At 47.4% G+C, this 13,611-nt stretch overlaps 2 protein-coding genes across 2 annotated transcripts in view; one reads left to right on the forward strand and one right to left on the reverse strand.

The window, feature by feature from the left end:
* Positions 1-2,725: 2,725 nt before the first annotated feature.
* Positions 2,726-3,654, reverse strand: LOC147602297 (uncharacterized). Its single transcript, XM_086754325.1, is given in 5 exon segments — positions 2,726-3,058; positions 3,061-3,093; positions 3,096-3,236; positions 3,239-3,508; positions 3,511-3,654. Coding segments are annotated over 5 exon segments (921 nt in total).
* Positions 3,655-3,814: 160 nt separating this feature from the next.
* The window catches only part of ZBED1 (zinc finger BED-type containing 1), a 56,427-nt gene continuing 46,630 nt past the window's right edge, over positions 3,815-13,611 (forward strand). Inside the window, exon 1 of the mRNA XM_086768547.1 lies at positions 3,815-3,926. The gene's annotated coding sequence lies outside the window, so the exon portion shown is untranslated. The remainder of the gene's footprint in view (positions 3,927-13,611) is intronic.

Raw genomic sequence — 13,611 nt, forward strand, 5'->3', positions numbered from 1 at the left:
GCCTGATTTGCCCCTGTCTTCACTGCAAGAAGGAAATAGGTTGGGTTTGCATTGCTGCTGGTCTTTTTTACTTTTTTTTACACTGAGAGAGGACTAACAGTGACCACTCCTCCAACCAACCAACTCTGTCGGCGCAAGCCTTACCCATCACCACAGATCACCAGTCGTTCCCTTCTCAAACACCACAGCCCACTCCCGGGGGTTCGACAGCTTTGGATGCCCTCTCAGGCCAGGGATGTGCTGTGTGTTGGCAGGATTTGTCCCCACTAGTGGAATCTGTGGTGACATAAACTGTGAATATAAAACCGACCCTGTCTTTCCCAGAGGTTCTAGCTGCTCTGAATAAACACCCTGGCAGGAGGACCGGGCAGCCCAGAGGGAGCTGTGACAATTTCACACTGGCTGAGGTTGCCTGTGAACTTAACAAAAAACAGCCTGGTCTCCTTGTGCCATCTCTGTTGCATAAGCATTTGGTACGTTAGCATGGGATTGAATTTGGGCATTTAAAACTGTCTGCATTAGCTTGTGACTGTGGGTCTTTTCACCCATCTTTTGTGCGTGCTCTTCCTTGCAAATGTGTGTTTGCTGCAGCAGATTTTCAAAGGGAATTGAGAAAGAGAAAACTAAAAGCTACATGTATTAGTATTCCTGTTTAATTTAATATCAGCTTACAAGGTGGAAATTAAAATGATTTTTCTGTCACTGTTATCTCTCTTCACTTGGCAAAGATCGATTTCCTTCTTCCCCACTGCTTACTAATAAGACATCTGAAAACTAAGATGGTTTTTATGTTTACTTCCTTGTTTAAATCAGCTTTCTTAACTAAAGGACAGCTTTGGCAATATATTTGCTTTTTAACTTGTGATTTCTGTGTTGGCATAGACTCCCCCAGTGACAGCACATCAAACACGGAGAGGCTATATATTTTTAATTACTCAGGGATGCCCTTGTGCATAAGTACATGCAAATTAAACAAGCAAAATTCAAAACCTGCTCAGAACAGATTGCACACGTTACACAATCAATCACATTTTGGGCTCAGAAATGATGGTGCACTATTTTGCTTCCCATGCCAACGAGTACGGAGGCATCAGCCATCACTCCGTACAGCATCATGCCATCGCTGCTGGTGTGTCTGACACTGCTAGGTTTGGTACCGTGCTCTCAAGAGCTGGCGAGCCAAGGAAGGTGGATAGCAACGCACGAATGCTTGAGTGTGGGAAATCAGCTGAACAACTAGCCTGCGTGGAAAAAGACCTTCCTACAAAGAAGATACTTATGTCCAGGAAGAGGATTAGAAAAAATACAATGTTTTTGATGTCTCAAAGAATCTGACCTAGGCACCTAACCGCCTAATTCAGCGCTCATTTGAAACAGGGATGATGAACCACCAAGTGAAGACGTTGTTCAGGGTCCGAGCTGCATGTGGCACCTCTACCCTGGTAGCATTACAGCTCCAGCCAAGATGTAATGATTTCAAAAGACAAAAAAAAACTCATTCAGTGAAAATCTCGCCATGTAAGGCGGTCACATCGAAAGGAGAAGAAAGGAAAAGTGGCCATCTGCATATTGCAGATGAGGAACTCGAGTGCTAGAGACAGAGGCCGCAGGGTGGGTATCCCAGAAGAGCTGACCACTGCTCCTGCAGGAAAAAGCTGAGCTTTCTCAAAAAGTCAAATAACGTGCTCTGCACCACATTCTCTCAGGATATTATCTCTTAGCCTTTAGACATTTCACTGTGTCAGAAGTGGTCTTATTTAACAGCCTAGCATTTCTTTTTCATATTTTCTTTCCATTGCCCTTTTTAAAATCCCCATGCTCAGCACTAGCAATATTTTTTCCTCTAGGGCGTTTATGCCTGGAATACCTGTGTAGCATTATCTTACCTTTGTCCTCTCAAACTTGATTGTCCTTCGTTTATCCAGTTCGTATGTATTCCAGTTTTAATCTTTCCCTCTCCCTCTGGATAAAGTTGCTCTTGTCCTTCTCGGGGAGGCGATGATGTCTCAAGGTTTCTCTCAGCCCTATCTTACATGGTTCCACGACTTTCTTCAGCGTTTCTGTATTTTTCATATGGTCGCACCCAGAACTGACATCCAGCGAGTCCCTTCAGTGAAGGTGCACCTGACTCTGTCCCCGCTGGGGATCCAAGGTGACAACTCCTCCTGTCACACCAGAAGCGGCTTACGCTGTATGAGCAGCTTGCATCCCACCAAGTGCGCTCTTGCTGCCTGTCTGCGTGGGTGACCCAAGGCAAGGGTATCTGCATCGCTGGTTGCTTCCCCAGCATAGGGCTGGTCTTGGGGCACCCGGTTCCTCACCAGGGAGCGTGGTCCTGGCCTGCTGTGCTGGCAGGCAGGTGTCTGGACACAGGTGAGGAGGTGAGTGCCAAGGCTGGCGCGTGCGATGTGATGCTGTACGGGCACCTCCGGTGCTACCAAACTTTAGGGTGAGTTGAAGTCTGCACCGGAGCTGCTGTTAGGGGGTGAGCATGCAAGTGATGATAGTCTTTCATCTGATTTCCATCTCCCTGTCCTACTTTTGCACTGTCTGTCCTGTGACACCTTTGGTGCAGCTACCAGAGGCCACAGAGCCACGGGGGGTTTCTTCACGGGTTGTGACCCGTGCCGACCTACCAGAATAAAAAAAAAACCCTTCTGATTTTATTGGGGCTGGGGACGGGTGACCTTTCCGCTTGGGAATCAGGGACAAACCTCAGCCGGTCTCACCCCAGCAGCCGGTCTGCAGCGGGCACTGAGAGGATGGCGGAGATGCCAAGTGCGGCAGGAGAAGAGTGGGCAGGGAAAGGCAACCCCGCTCCTTCGCACCACCCCGCACTTACAGCCACAGCGGGGGGCGGCGGGGGGCGGCGGGGGGCGGGCGGGAGCGCAGGAGGCGGCGGAGAAGGAGGAGAAGGAGGCGGGAGGTGTGGGGGAGCGGCGGCGAAGGGAGGGAAAAACCTCGGCCGGGCAGCAGACGGCGGCCGGCGCGGTCCCTGCCTGCCGGGGCCGGGCTGCCCGCGCTGCCGGCGGCTCCCCCTGCCCCCGCAGGCTCCCCTCCCGGGGCCGGGGGTGACCCACTCGCAACTTTCCCATCCCCCCGTGGATGGCTTTCGTCGGAGACCTGCAGGGCAGCCGGCCGCTTCACACCTGTCCCCCATGGGCCACCCCCACGCCTAAGTTTGCGGGCGCCCGCACCCCTCCTCCCGCCGCCGCCGCCGGGGCAGGGCGGGCTTGAAGCCGCGGCGGGGGCCGCGGTGCCCATGGCCGGACGCCCCCCGGCGCCGCCCCGTCCCGCCCGCCGGGGAGCGGCCGCGCCCGCCGGAGCGCCGCAGCGGGGGCGCTGAGGGAGGCGGCCCCCGGCGCGCCCCCACCGGCTCGGCGCCAGCCGCCGGTGCCCGCCGGGTCGCTGGCGGCGGCGGCGGCGGCGGCGGCGGGGGCGGCGGCGGCGGGGCCGCGGGATCCGTCCGCACTCGCTGGCCCCGTGTAGTTGCCGAGCGGTCCGTCTGTCCTCGGCGGCGGCCCCGCGGGTGACATGCAGTCCCTCATCTCCCCGGTGACCAAGGCAATCCTGGTGGCTTTGTTCATCTTCGCCATCCTGCTGATCCTCTACGTGATCCTGTGGTACATCTGCCGCGATGTGGATTGCGACCATGGGATCTGAGCGGCGCCGCCGGGCCAGGGCTTAGGAGCCGGGATTCACCCCGCGGGGCCGGTACCGGCAGCGGGAGCCCCGCCGGGAGGCAGCCGCCGGCACCGCGGACGGAGCAGGGGAAGGGAAAAAAAAAAAGAGGAAAAAAAAAAGAGGAAAAAAAAAAAGAAAAAAAAAAGGAGAGAGAGAGGGAAGAGCCGACCCGAAAGAGCCCGGAGGACAACTGCAATCAAGAAACCAACCTGAGCTTGACCTTCAGAGACCAGGGTGACCCGGTAAGTCTCCGCTCTCCGCGGCGCGGGGGATGCGCGGGTGCGGCGGGGCTGCCTTTCCCTCCCGCCCCGCTCCGTTTCCCTCGCACACGCACACACACAGGCTCACACTCGCACACACGGATGTGGCAGGCGCGCCCCGAGCCGCGCACACCCGCGCAACCCCCAGCCCGGTTGATGCGCGGTCCTAAGCGCCTGCTGCGCGCATCGCTGCGCGTCCCCAAGGGGGACCAGTCCTGCCGACTGGGGTAAATTGTGCAGGTCCCCGTGTCCCTGTCCACCATCCCTCGGCTTTAAATGTCTTGAGGTGACAAGGCGCGAAAGGCGCGCAGAAGCCGGTTGCGGTTGGGGTTGCGGGGCCGGGGAAGGCGGGAAGGGCGGCGGGCGGCCGCCGCGATGCGGCTGCGGCCCCACATTGGTATGCAGGCGGTGGCTGCGCCGCCCAGCAAACCGAAAAGGTGAGCCCGGGGGGGGGGGTGGGGGGCTGGGGAAGGCAACGCTTCGTCAGCCCGGGGGCAAACTGGGCAAGTAGCGGGAAATTGGGGTGGGGAGAGATGGCTGGCGTCCGGCGGGCAGCAGCAGACTTTGGGGAGGGGAAGCGAGGTGAGTTTCTCCTCCCCACCGGGCAGGCTGGTGGAAGGAGGCGAGGGGAGAGGGCAGAAAAACGTGCGTGGCAAGTTCGGGATGGGAGCAGTCCTTGTCTGGTCTCACCGCCACTGCCTTCCCCTACATGCTTCTCGCCGCCAAAGGGTCAAACACATCCCCAAGCTCGGCAATGTCAGAAAATGTTGATAAAAAAAGTATGCAGTTGATGAACATGTACGCACAGCAGACGTGTTCTGCCCAGCCGTTTTCCCACCTGCAAGAATTTGTCGTCGGCTCTTTCTACCGTTCGGTGGTGTTGAGTAATGCCGTGTGCTGGAGCAGAGAGACGGCAACGCATTGTGTTCGAAGTGGGGAAAAAAAAGACCTACCGAAAGAAAAATGGTCCCCAACAGTCGGGGCTGTAAGTGTTTCTGTCCTTGACAGACAAGCTGTCAAGAAGCGGAGCCAAACTCTGGCTGTGTGCATTATCCCTGGCGGGGACGCATTCGGGCGCTGCAGGGTGCGCGGGTGCGTGTGCGCAGCAGTGAAGAAGAGAAACATCAAATTTGGGTTTAAAAGAAGGGAGCGGGGACCTAGCCAAGTGGAAAGTGTAATGGTGTGATTCAGGATGATTTGACATTGAGCATCGGTGACCGAAAGCTCACCTTTGCAACAGAGGTCTGCGTTTGGAAGTTGATTCTCTTGCCGTTTCGGGTTGTGCTTCTGTTCAGATTGTATTTCAAAGGGCTTTTGACCTGACTAGTTGATCAAACATGACACTACCGTTAACGCATACTACTAATGTGATTATAGAAGCAGTGACATCAATGTTTCCTTGCCCTGCAACTACAGTAGCAGTGCATTTGTTTACTTCCCCCCTGCACACTTGGAAATGTCTGTTACTCAACGGCCCTGAACAGCAAGGAAAGAAGGGAGGAGGAGGGGGAAGCTCTTAAAAGGGTTTAAAACCGGACACAGCACTGTTTTCCTTATGCATTTCATTATGTAGAAATAAAATAACCTCTGAGTCCTCTTCTTTAAATTTTTTTTTTGTTTTTTTTTTTGCAGTTTCGCCCGTCAGTACACTTGTTTTTACCTAAGTGGCAAAAACCTCTTCACGCTTTGATCTGTCAGGTTGTGTCACATGTTCCCTTTCGAATTAACAGTGGTGTGCACCTTCTGCCCCTCTTCCCGCTGGCAGGAGCCAGCGGGTGACATGGTCATAGAGGCTTTGCTGTTTAGTGTTTATTATTTCACAATAAACCAGTATTTCAAACTGTCAGTTATAGAACTGGACAGAATGTGACAAATTAAAATGGTTTTCACGAAACTTTAAATATTGCAGGATATGTGTGTATGTGATTAAATGCCTGAAGTGTTGCTATGACCAAACGTATTTGGTACTACCCATCATAACTAACATTAATCAGCTTAATATTTGCAGAAACTGCGAAATAGTCCATTCGGTTATTGTCTGACCATTGGTGTTTACAGCTGGCTCATTGTTATTTTAAGCATGTAGTTTCTAGGAGACAGAATACAGAAAATACTTTTCTTCCTCACAGCTTTTTTTCTGAAGAAGGTAATTCCATATGTGTTTATATATAAATATGTATACGTGCATTTGTATAAACACTAATGGGTATTTTCCAGCCTAGCACAACTGAAAAAGAAGCGGAGCAATGATTAGCAGTATCGTATTTGATATATAGTGGAAGTCACAGATTCGTTGGCTTTGCATCGATACTGTGTGTGTTCATTATTGTGTATCAACAAAGGCAGAACCCTAAAGATATGAAGCTCACCTTTCCTATCACTGTGGCGCCTGATGTAAGAGGATTAAATCCTGACCTTACTGAAGTCAGTGTGGAATTTTGCAGTTGGTTTTGATGGAGTCAGAAAAAATACTGACAGATTTGCATGTGAATTTGAAAGACTGGGATGTTAGTGAAGTTGAGAGAACTATTAGAAGAGTAAACAAGGCCAAATCGGTTACAGTGGAGTGCCCACAAACCTTGTTTTTATATTTATTTACTTGCTTGCTTAGAAGTTGGTGATGATGTTATTTCTATTTAGTGTTATTAGGTGCTCCTGCCCCAACTCAGCATTTTTCACCAACTTGCTCTCTCTTAATGTACGATAGCATTTCAGAGGTAATATCTGAAATACCACCTGCGACTGAGACACAGAGTACAACAGCATTAGGTAGATGTAGATCACCTGTCAGTATTTTTTGCCATAAGACGGCTTGTAATGTCACGAGTAGTACCTTTGTTCAAGGCCAAGACGACTTGTTACCATGTTCCTACTTGAGGCAAGAGAAATCTTTACCACATCGCAAAAAATTGGTAATGACACAGTCTGAAAGTGTGTTATTAGTCCAAAAGCAATTCAATGGGTTGTTCAGGCATTGTGTAAAAGGATATTTTAAAGCTTTGCCTTTTTGTGTGAAAAAGACTGTGAAGAAGTCACCACTGCTTCATCAGCAGAAGTGTAATGAATTTTATGGATTAATTCCTACTGCAAAACAGCATGCTATAGCACGGACCCAGGAACCCTGTCACATCTGACTTAAACATGCAGTATGTTTCTGGATAAGTTATTCTTTACCCAATCCCTATTCAGGCAAATTCCCTGAAGGTTTACTAAATATTTTCTGGAAGTGGCATGTAAACATAACTGGACAACGAACATCACAGGCTTGCTTATTTTCTAGTTCCTTCCTCATCAAATGGAATAATAAGAGTCAGTGTCTCCATGGCATGCCCTCTGTGCATCTTATGCCATTTCCCTAAAACAGGCTTAAAATGAGCACTGAAGATCATTCCAGCATAGGAGGGGTCTCCGCAGAGAGGAAGGGTGAGCCACTGTCCAAGGACGGCCAGTGCTGCATCCTCAGGATGTCCCTGTGTCATATGAGTGCTCAGCTGTACTTTCACCCCTCCAGGTGAGTGTAGAGTGACCTTCAGGCTGCTGTCATGCAGGACACGCAGGTCTGACCTACACAGCTCCAGGCCTAAATGGGGAGGGCTCGATGCCGGAGCGATTTTTCCACTGTTTTACGCAAGAGATCAAACACGACGATTTCAGTCGTTCCTCGTGACCTTAAAATCTGCAACCTTTCGATTACTGGTAATGTGGCAAGCACTCAGAGTGGTTTGCGTGATTATGAACAGCTTGGAGGTGGGACTGTGGGGGTGAATTGTACGATTTATGCCATGATTCTAACACTTGAAACTGGCAGGGCCCTTTAAAGGACAAATTTTGGGGCAGTGTTAGGGAATACAGTGCTCCTGTGACAAGTGTGTGAAACCTGCGGCATGAGCAGGCCGTATCTTTGCTTCTTTCTTTGCTAGAATAACGATCTTACATTGGTAATGTTAATGCAAGCTCCGGTGGTGGTGGTGTAATGGAGTTGTAAAGAAGCGGGGTGTTTGCCCTTCCCCTAAAGAGCAGGCTCCGCGCCTCGGATAGGCGCGTACCTTCAGATGTGCGCCTGGCCTGCTCCCTCCTTTCTGCTCCGCACCGCTTCAAGGCTGCAACCAGACATGAAAACACACAGAGAAGTTCCACTGCCGCTTCTCAACAGATTACTTTTTCCCCAGTTTTGCTTCGATGCGTGCATGTTTGCTCCCTTTCCTCCTAAGCGGTTGTCCTCTGAGTGGCGGCTGTTTAGTACATAACACCGTTTGTAGACAAACTGCACGAATTGATTTTCCTGAACTGGGCTGACAAAATGATGAGTGTGTTGGAAAGCGGCACGCACTTGCTTATTTGTTGTTCTACGTTAAGCTAGGTATTTCAAGTAAATATCCTTTTAAATAGCCTTTTTTTTTTAATTTAGCATGCTGCTTTTAATATACATAGCTAATATGGTTCAGATAGTTGCAGAGCAGCATCTCCTCTTGTTAGGGGTACTCTGATAGCTTTCAAAATTTTACCCAAATGAGAGAATTTGAGTTTCAGCTTGGAGGGGCTCCTAGCGCTGGCTGCTGTTGAGAACTACATCCTTGTTTTGGATGTTTTGACATACTACTTTGGAATACTAAAGATTCTTACTGGCATTTTTGCAAGTCACTATTAAATTAAATCATATGTAAAGGATACCAATAAGGTGACATTCGGAGTTTCTTTGTAGAACATATTATGAATATGGATTATGGTTGAGAAAAAGATGGGACATTTTCAAATTTGGAAAAAAAAAAAGCTTGTGAATGATTAAGAAAGGGAAAGGAACAGGAAAAGAAAGAAGGAAGAATGTTGCATCGAAGTGGAAGAAGAAAGACTGCAGAGTATTCAAATTTTTAACAGTGCAGCTAATGTGCAGTAATATGCTGTGCTCACAGGACAAAAATGGCCACTTTCCGTTACAGAAAGTGCATATACATATATGCATGTGTGTGTATATATGCACATACATATGTACAATCTATATGATCAAAAGAAATCTGCATCTCTAGAACGAGCTCAGAATTTTTACATGGATGATTTTATTTCTCTGTCTTTGAAACCTGGCTCTGTCATTGCCTGTATGCTTTTGCGTTAAAACCAGATAGATTTGCAGATGCTTTCTGGAGGACTTTGTGATCAAACACGAGTGATATTGTACACTGAAATTATAAATGAATCATTCTTATAAAGAAAATGCTAACACTCTATTCACTTTATCAAAAAAATGACTTCAGGTTTTCTCAGCTAGAAGAAATACATTAATAACAGATAGATTTTATGTCTTGTTTTTCCACTGACCGGAAAGAGACAAAGCCCTCATGTACCAGGGAAAATGCCCATTATGACCAAAAAATGTATGTGAGAAAAGAGCATCTGAGAGACAAGAGAGCAAAATTGTAATATTTTGGCTAAAACCACCTTAACAAAAGTACAAATATTTCATGTAATACATTTTTTGTACTTACATCTTGAAGTGCAAAGGAGGAAAGAAATCCCCTGAAGTTACGAGTACTAAAACTTGTGCGCAGTGAAACCTGCTACATGATTATGATGCTTTTTGGGTATTATGGTGTTTTATATAAAGCCTGCCTGAGAGAACGTTTGGGTTTGGATGGAACAAGGGAGTGTATGTACCAAGTGCTAGGGGGAAAAAAAAGCCTTTTATATGAATAGCCTCTTTAATATTTATTGCATATCGGGGTAAACCTGGACACATGGACAAAATTGTATTTACGATTCAGTATCCATTTCAGTGGTGGGTTGCATGCACTGTGAACCCTATTAAATGAATAACCAGCCAACTGATCATGATATCTACGGCAAAACTTAAACAAGGTCTTCAGTAAGTTGTGGTCTTCATGCAAAATGTATAAGTCATAGTTATCTAACTTACAGGACATGTTTCTTATATAGCTCTTTCAATTAATGTACTTTGGAACATAGTATCATCACCACCCTTGGAAGATATGTATGTGTAAATGGGCTTTAAAGGAAATTTACAATCAGTCTCCATTCTAATGACTTGGTTTTATTTTCTACTGTAATACCATTATGACACACATAATAGGGACTGTTACTAGGTGGGAGTTTAATGACGTCTTGATATCGGTGAAGATGAAAGGGAGACACTGTGAGCACACAGAAAGACACTCATCGGTGTATGTTTCTAGTGACTGACATAGCAGAATTCAGCTGTGATGCGAGTTAAGAGCCAAGGGAAATGCATTTATTCATCGACGCAAGGAAAAAGAGAGATGGCACCTATCAACCTCTGCCCTCAGGCCGCTGCAGCCTGAGCGTTCACCTGGGTTTGAAGGTTCTGGCACAAAAAGAGTGTAGGATTTGAAGGAGTCTGAGCACTGCTGATCCATGAAGTGAGACAAAGTAACACCTTTGTAAGGAAGGGCATATCAGACTATCCCCTGTAAACTCCTACAAGTCCTGTTAACCTCTGCTGGGGAGCAAACGTGTGACCTCAGGAAGCAAGTAGCAATAATGATGATAACAACTAGTGATAGCAAGATCTGAATAGCAGTTTTCTTCCAAGGCTTTTAGGGTACTGCCTAGAGCGTTCTAGATCTGCCACCCATATTTTACATATGGAGAAAGAAAGATGTGGGGGGATCCAGTGACTTTTTAAAGCTACCTAGCAGTTCAGTGACAGCATACAGGATAGTCTCCAGCACTTGCTTTTCCTCTGTTTGTCAACCTGTAGAAGGGGACAGGGTGCATTCTTCTCATGTTTGCAGGTGATGCCAAACTGGGGCACCAGTCGATAGAACCAAGGGCAGAGCTGCCATTCAGGGAGACCAGGCAGGCTGGAAGAACAGGCCAACAGGAACCTGATGAAACTTGTCACAGCGAAATGTCAGGTCCTGCACCATGGTGGGAAGAGCCTCTGCAACGCCACCATCTGGGAATGGATGGGCCAGGGAGCAGCTCTGTGGAAGAAGCCCTGGGGCGGTGGTGGGACCCCAGTGATCTGAACGTGAGCCAGCTGTGTGCCTGGCAGGCAAAGGCGACCAACAGCCTCCAAAGCCGTATGAACAGAAACATAGCCTGTAGATTGATTATCCCTGTCTACACTTGTTAGACCACATTTAGATACTATATTTGGTTTTGGTCCTACCAGCACAGGACCGACATGGACAAACTGGAGGGAGCTCAGCAGAGGGGGCAGTGGGAGCTGGAGCATTTGCCCTGTGAGGAGTGGCTGGAGAAGCTGGATTGGGTCAGCCTGGAGAAGGGATGGCTTTGGGGACATCTAATAGTACCACTGCCTGCAGTGCCTAGAAGAGGTGACCAAAGAGATGGAGCTGGGGTCTCAACAGTTGTGCATTGGGAGAGCATAGAAGACAATGGTCATGAATTGAAGCAAGGCAGGTTTGGATTGGAATGTAAGGAAAACCTTTTTCCCCATGAGTATAGTCAGGCAGGTTGCCCAGAGACATTTGTGTAGTCTCTGTCCTTGGATGTTTTGAAGACCTCTTGAGCAATGTGGTTTAGCCCCAAAGCTGGCCCTGCTTTGAGCAGTAGAGAGGACTACAGGCCTCCTGAGGTCCCTTCCGACTTGACTTATCCTAGGATAGTATGATACTCAGAACTATGTACTCTTGAGAGTCTTCCACTGGAATGAGCACTGGCTTGCTTAACGTGTGCTATCCAGGTAAACCAAAAAGATGGAGCTGCAGAATGGGGACTGGGTCAGTGGGGCCCTGGCCATCCTTACATTTAACACCTATAGCTCCTATACAACACTTCTGGGTATGGCGTGGTCTGGAGCTGAAGTGGTACATGGCAGTGCATCACTAGAGCAGAATGACCACTGTGCTGAGACGTGCATGTAGAATGAAGCCATCACAGATAATGGCAGCCTGAAGGTTGAAGACAAAAATCGCAATGTACTTACATATAGTCTGTTTAATTCTTACACCTCTGTGGGGACACTAGCACATTTCTAGAAACTGGAAATTAATTCAGTTACATCGCTCTGACTATAATGAAATCATGCTGGGCGTATTCTTATGCAGTATAATATTTTCCATAATCTTGTCCAGTTTTTATCTTACTTTGTATTGGTCTTGAGCTGTACAAAGCCTGTTATGTTAGCGATAATGTACATACAGGTAGTTGGTACAGTAGGATTTTCAGGTACCGCCTGGCTTGGATGTGAACTGCTTTGAAGAGAAAAACAATCCTGTGGGAACTGCACACTTCAGCGTCAAACCTGTCATCTAATGCCTAGGCTGCTTACAGTTTATATTTAGGTGGACAACGGAATACTAAATGGAGTAAAAGGCACTGAACGCAAACGGCCATTGTACTTTTTTTTTTTCCCCAAGTAGAAGAAGCCACCTCCTCCATGCTCAGAGTTGTACTGGGTCGTAGGCAGGCGCTGGTGAGAGCAGGGAGGCTTCACAAGGTGATAGTGGACCCACTTTATTCTGACATTTTGGTGTACACTCAAGTTTATTCAAACATTATAAGACTAAGCTATCAAGATAAATTATTTTCAGTGCAAAGCCAAAATAAATTAGAGCTGCTTTGCTTCTGTTGTCGGGGGTTCAAACTTTGATTCTGTCACCTTAGTACGGAGACTCACTGCCACCCCCCTTGCTAAACTTGTGAAAAGACATGTTTGTATACCTCAGTTGGTTTTTTACTTGAAGATGTGTCAAATCTTGATGAAAAACATTCAGAGCCTAGAAAACAACCCCAGACTGATACATATTTGAATGCATAAACTGCTATTTTGGAGATTTCTGAAGTGACTTTAATTTTTTCTCTCATGTGGGCTTACAAGCCTGGAGAGACTTTAAATTGAAGGTGGAAGAGAAGAGAAAAAATGCTTTTCAGGTGATTTTATGAAAGCTCTCTTAGTTCTAAAACTAAATTATGTATGAAGCAGCAAGCTCCTGTATTGTGTATTAAATTCACATGATGATTCCCTTTTTAAAATTTTAGAGAGTACTCAGGTGCATTGACTAGATATAGATAGCGTATCTAATGTATTTATTCCAGAACTTCTATGAACCTACTGCCTAAAGGAATTAAACATTTGACTGTTCCTGTCCTAGGAACAAGACATTGACACCAGATTCATTTAATTGAGTCCGTGTGTTGGAGGTGCTGTGGACTCCAAGGATAAATGTGTGACGATGTTATGAACTAGGATTACTGTTTTGGTCAGCCAAGGATTTCTTTTCACACTTCTGGCTTTGCTAATAAGGTCAGGTGGAAGGTAGAGCATGACAGAGGAAGTGGGAGCAGACTTCGAAGACACTGTAGTCACTATTGTGAGTCATTCTCCTTTAATCACCTAGGCAAAATCCTATGGGTGTGTGGGATGATACATAAAGGAAGGCAAAATTTGGCTTGCTGTGGAGGAGCCATTCATTTGCTACAAACATTCAGCTGACTTCAGTGGAGCTGTGCCAGTTTCTGTTAGCAAAGGCTTTGGTTCTGAGGATACATCTATGGACTAATAAATGGTTGAAGTCCTTCTTCAGGCTGCAGACAGTAGCAGCCAAGTCAGGGATGTAGCTGGGGTGACATCCAGCCACCTTTGTCACTCTTCAGCCCGTGTAGCCAAGTACTCTGTTTTGTAACTGATTTGGCAATGATTGATGTGACACGCAGATCTTAAAACTAA

This window comes from Chlamydotis macqueenii, chromosome 1, assembly GCF_036417535.1.
Source record: "Chlamydotis macqueenii isolate bChlMac1 chromosome 1, bChlMac1.mat, whole genome shotgun sequence".
Taxonomy (NCBI): Eukaryota; Metazoa; Chordata; class Aves; order Otidiformes; family Otididae; genus Chlamydotis; species Chlamydotis macqueenii.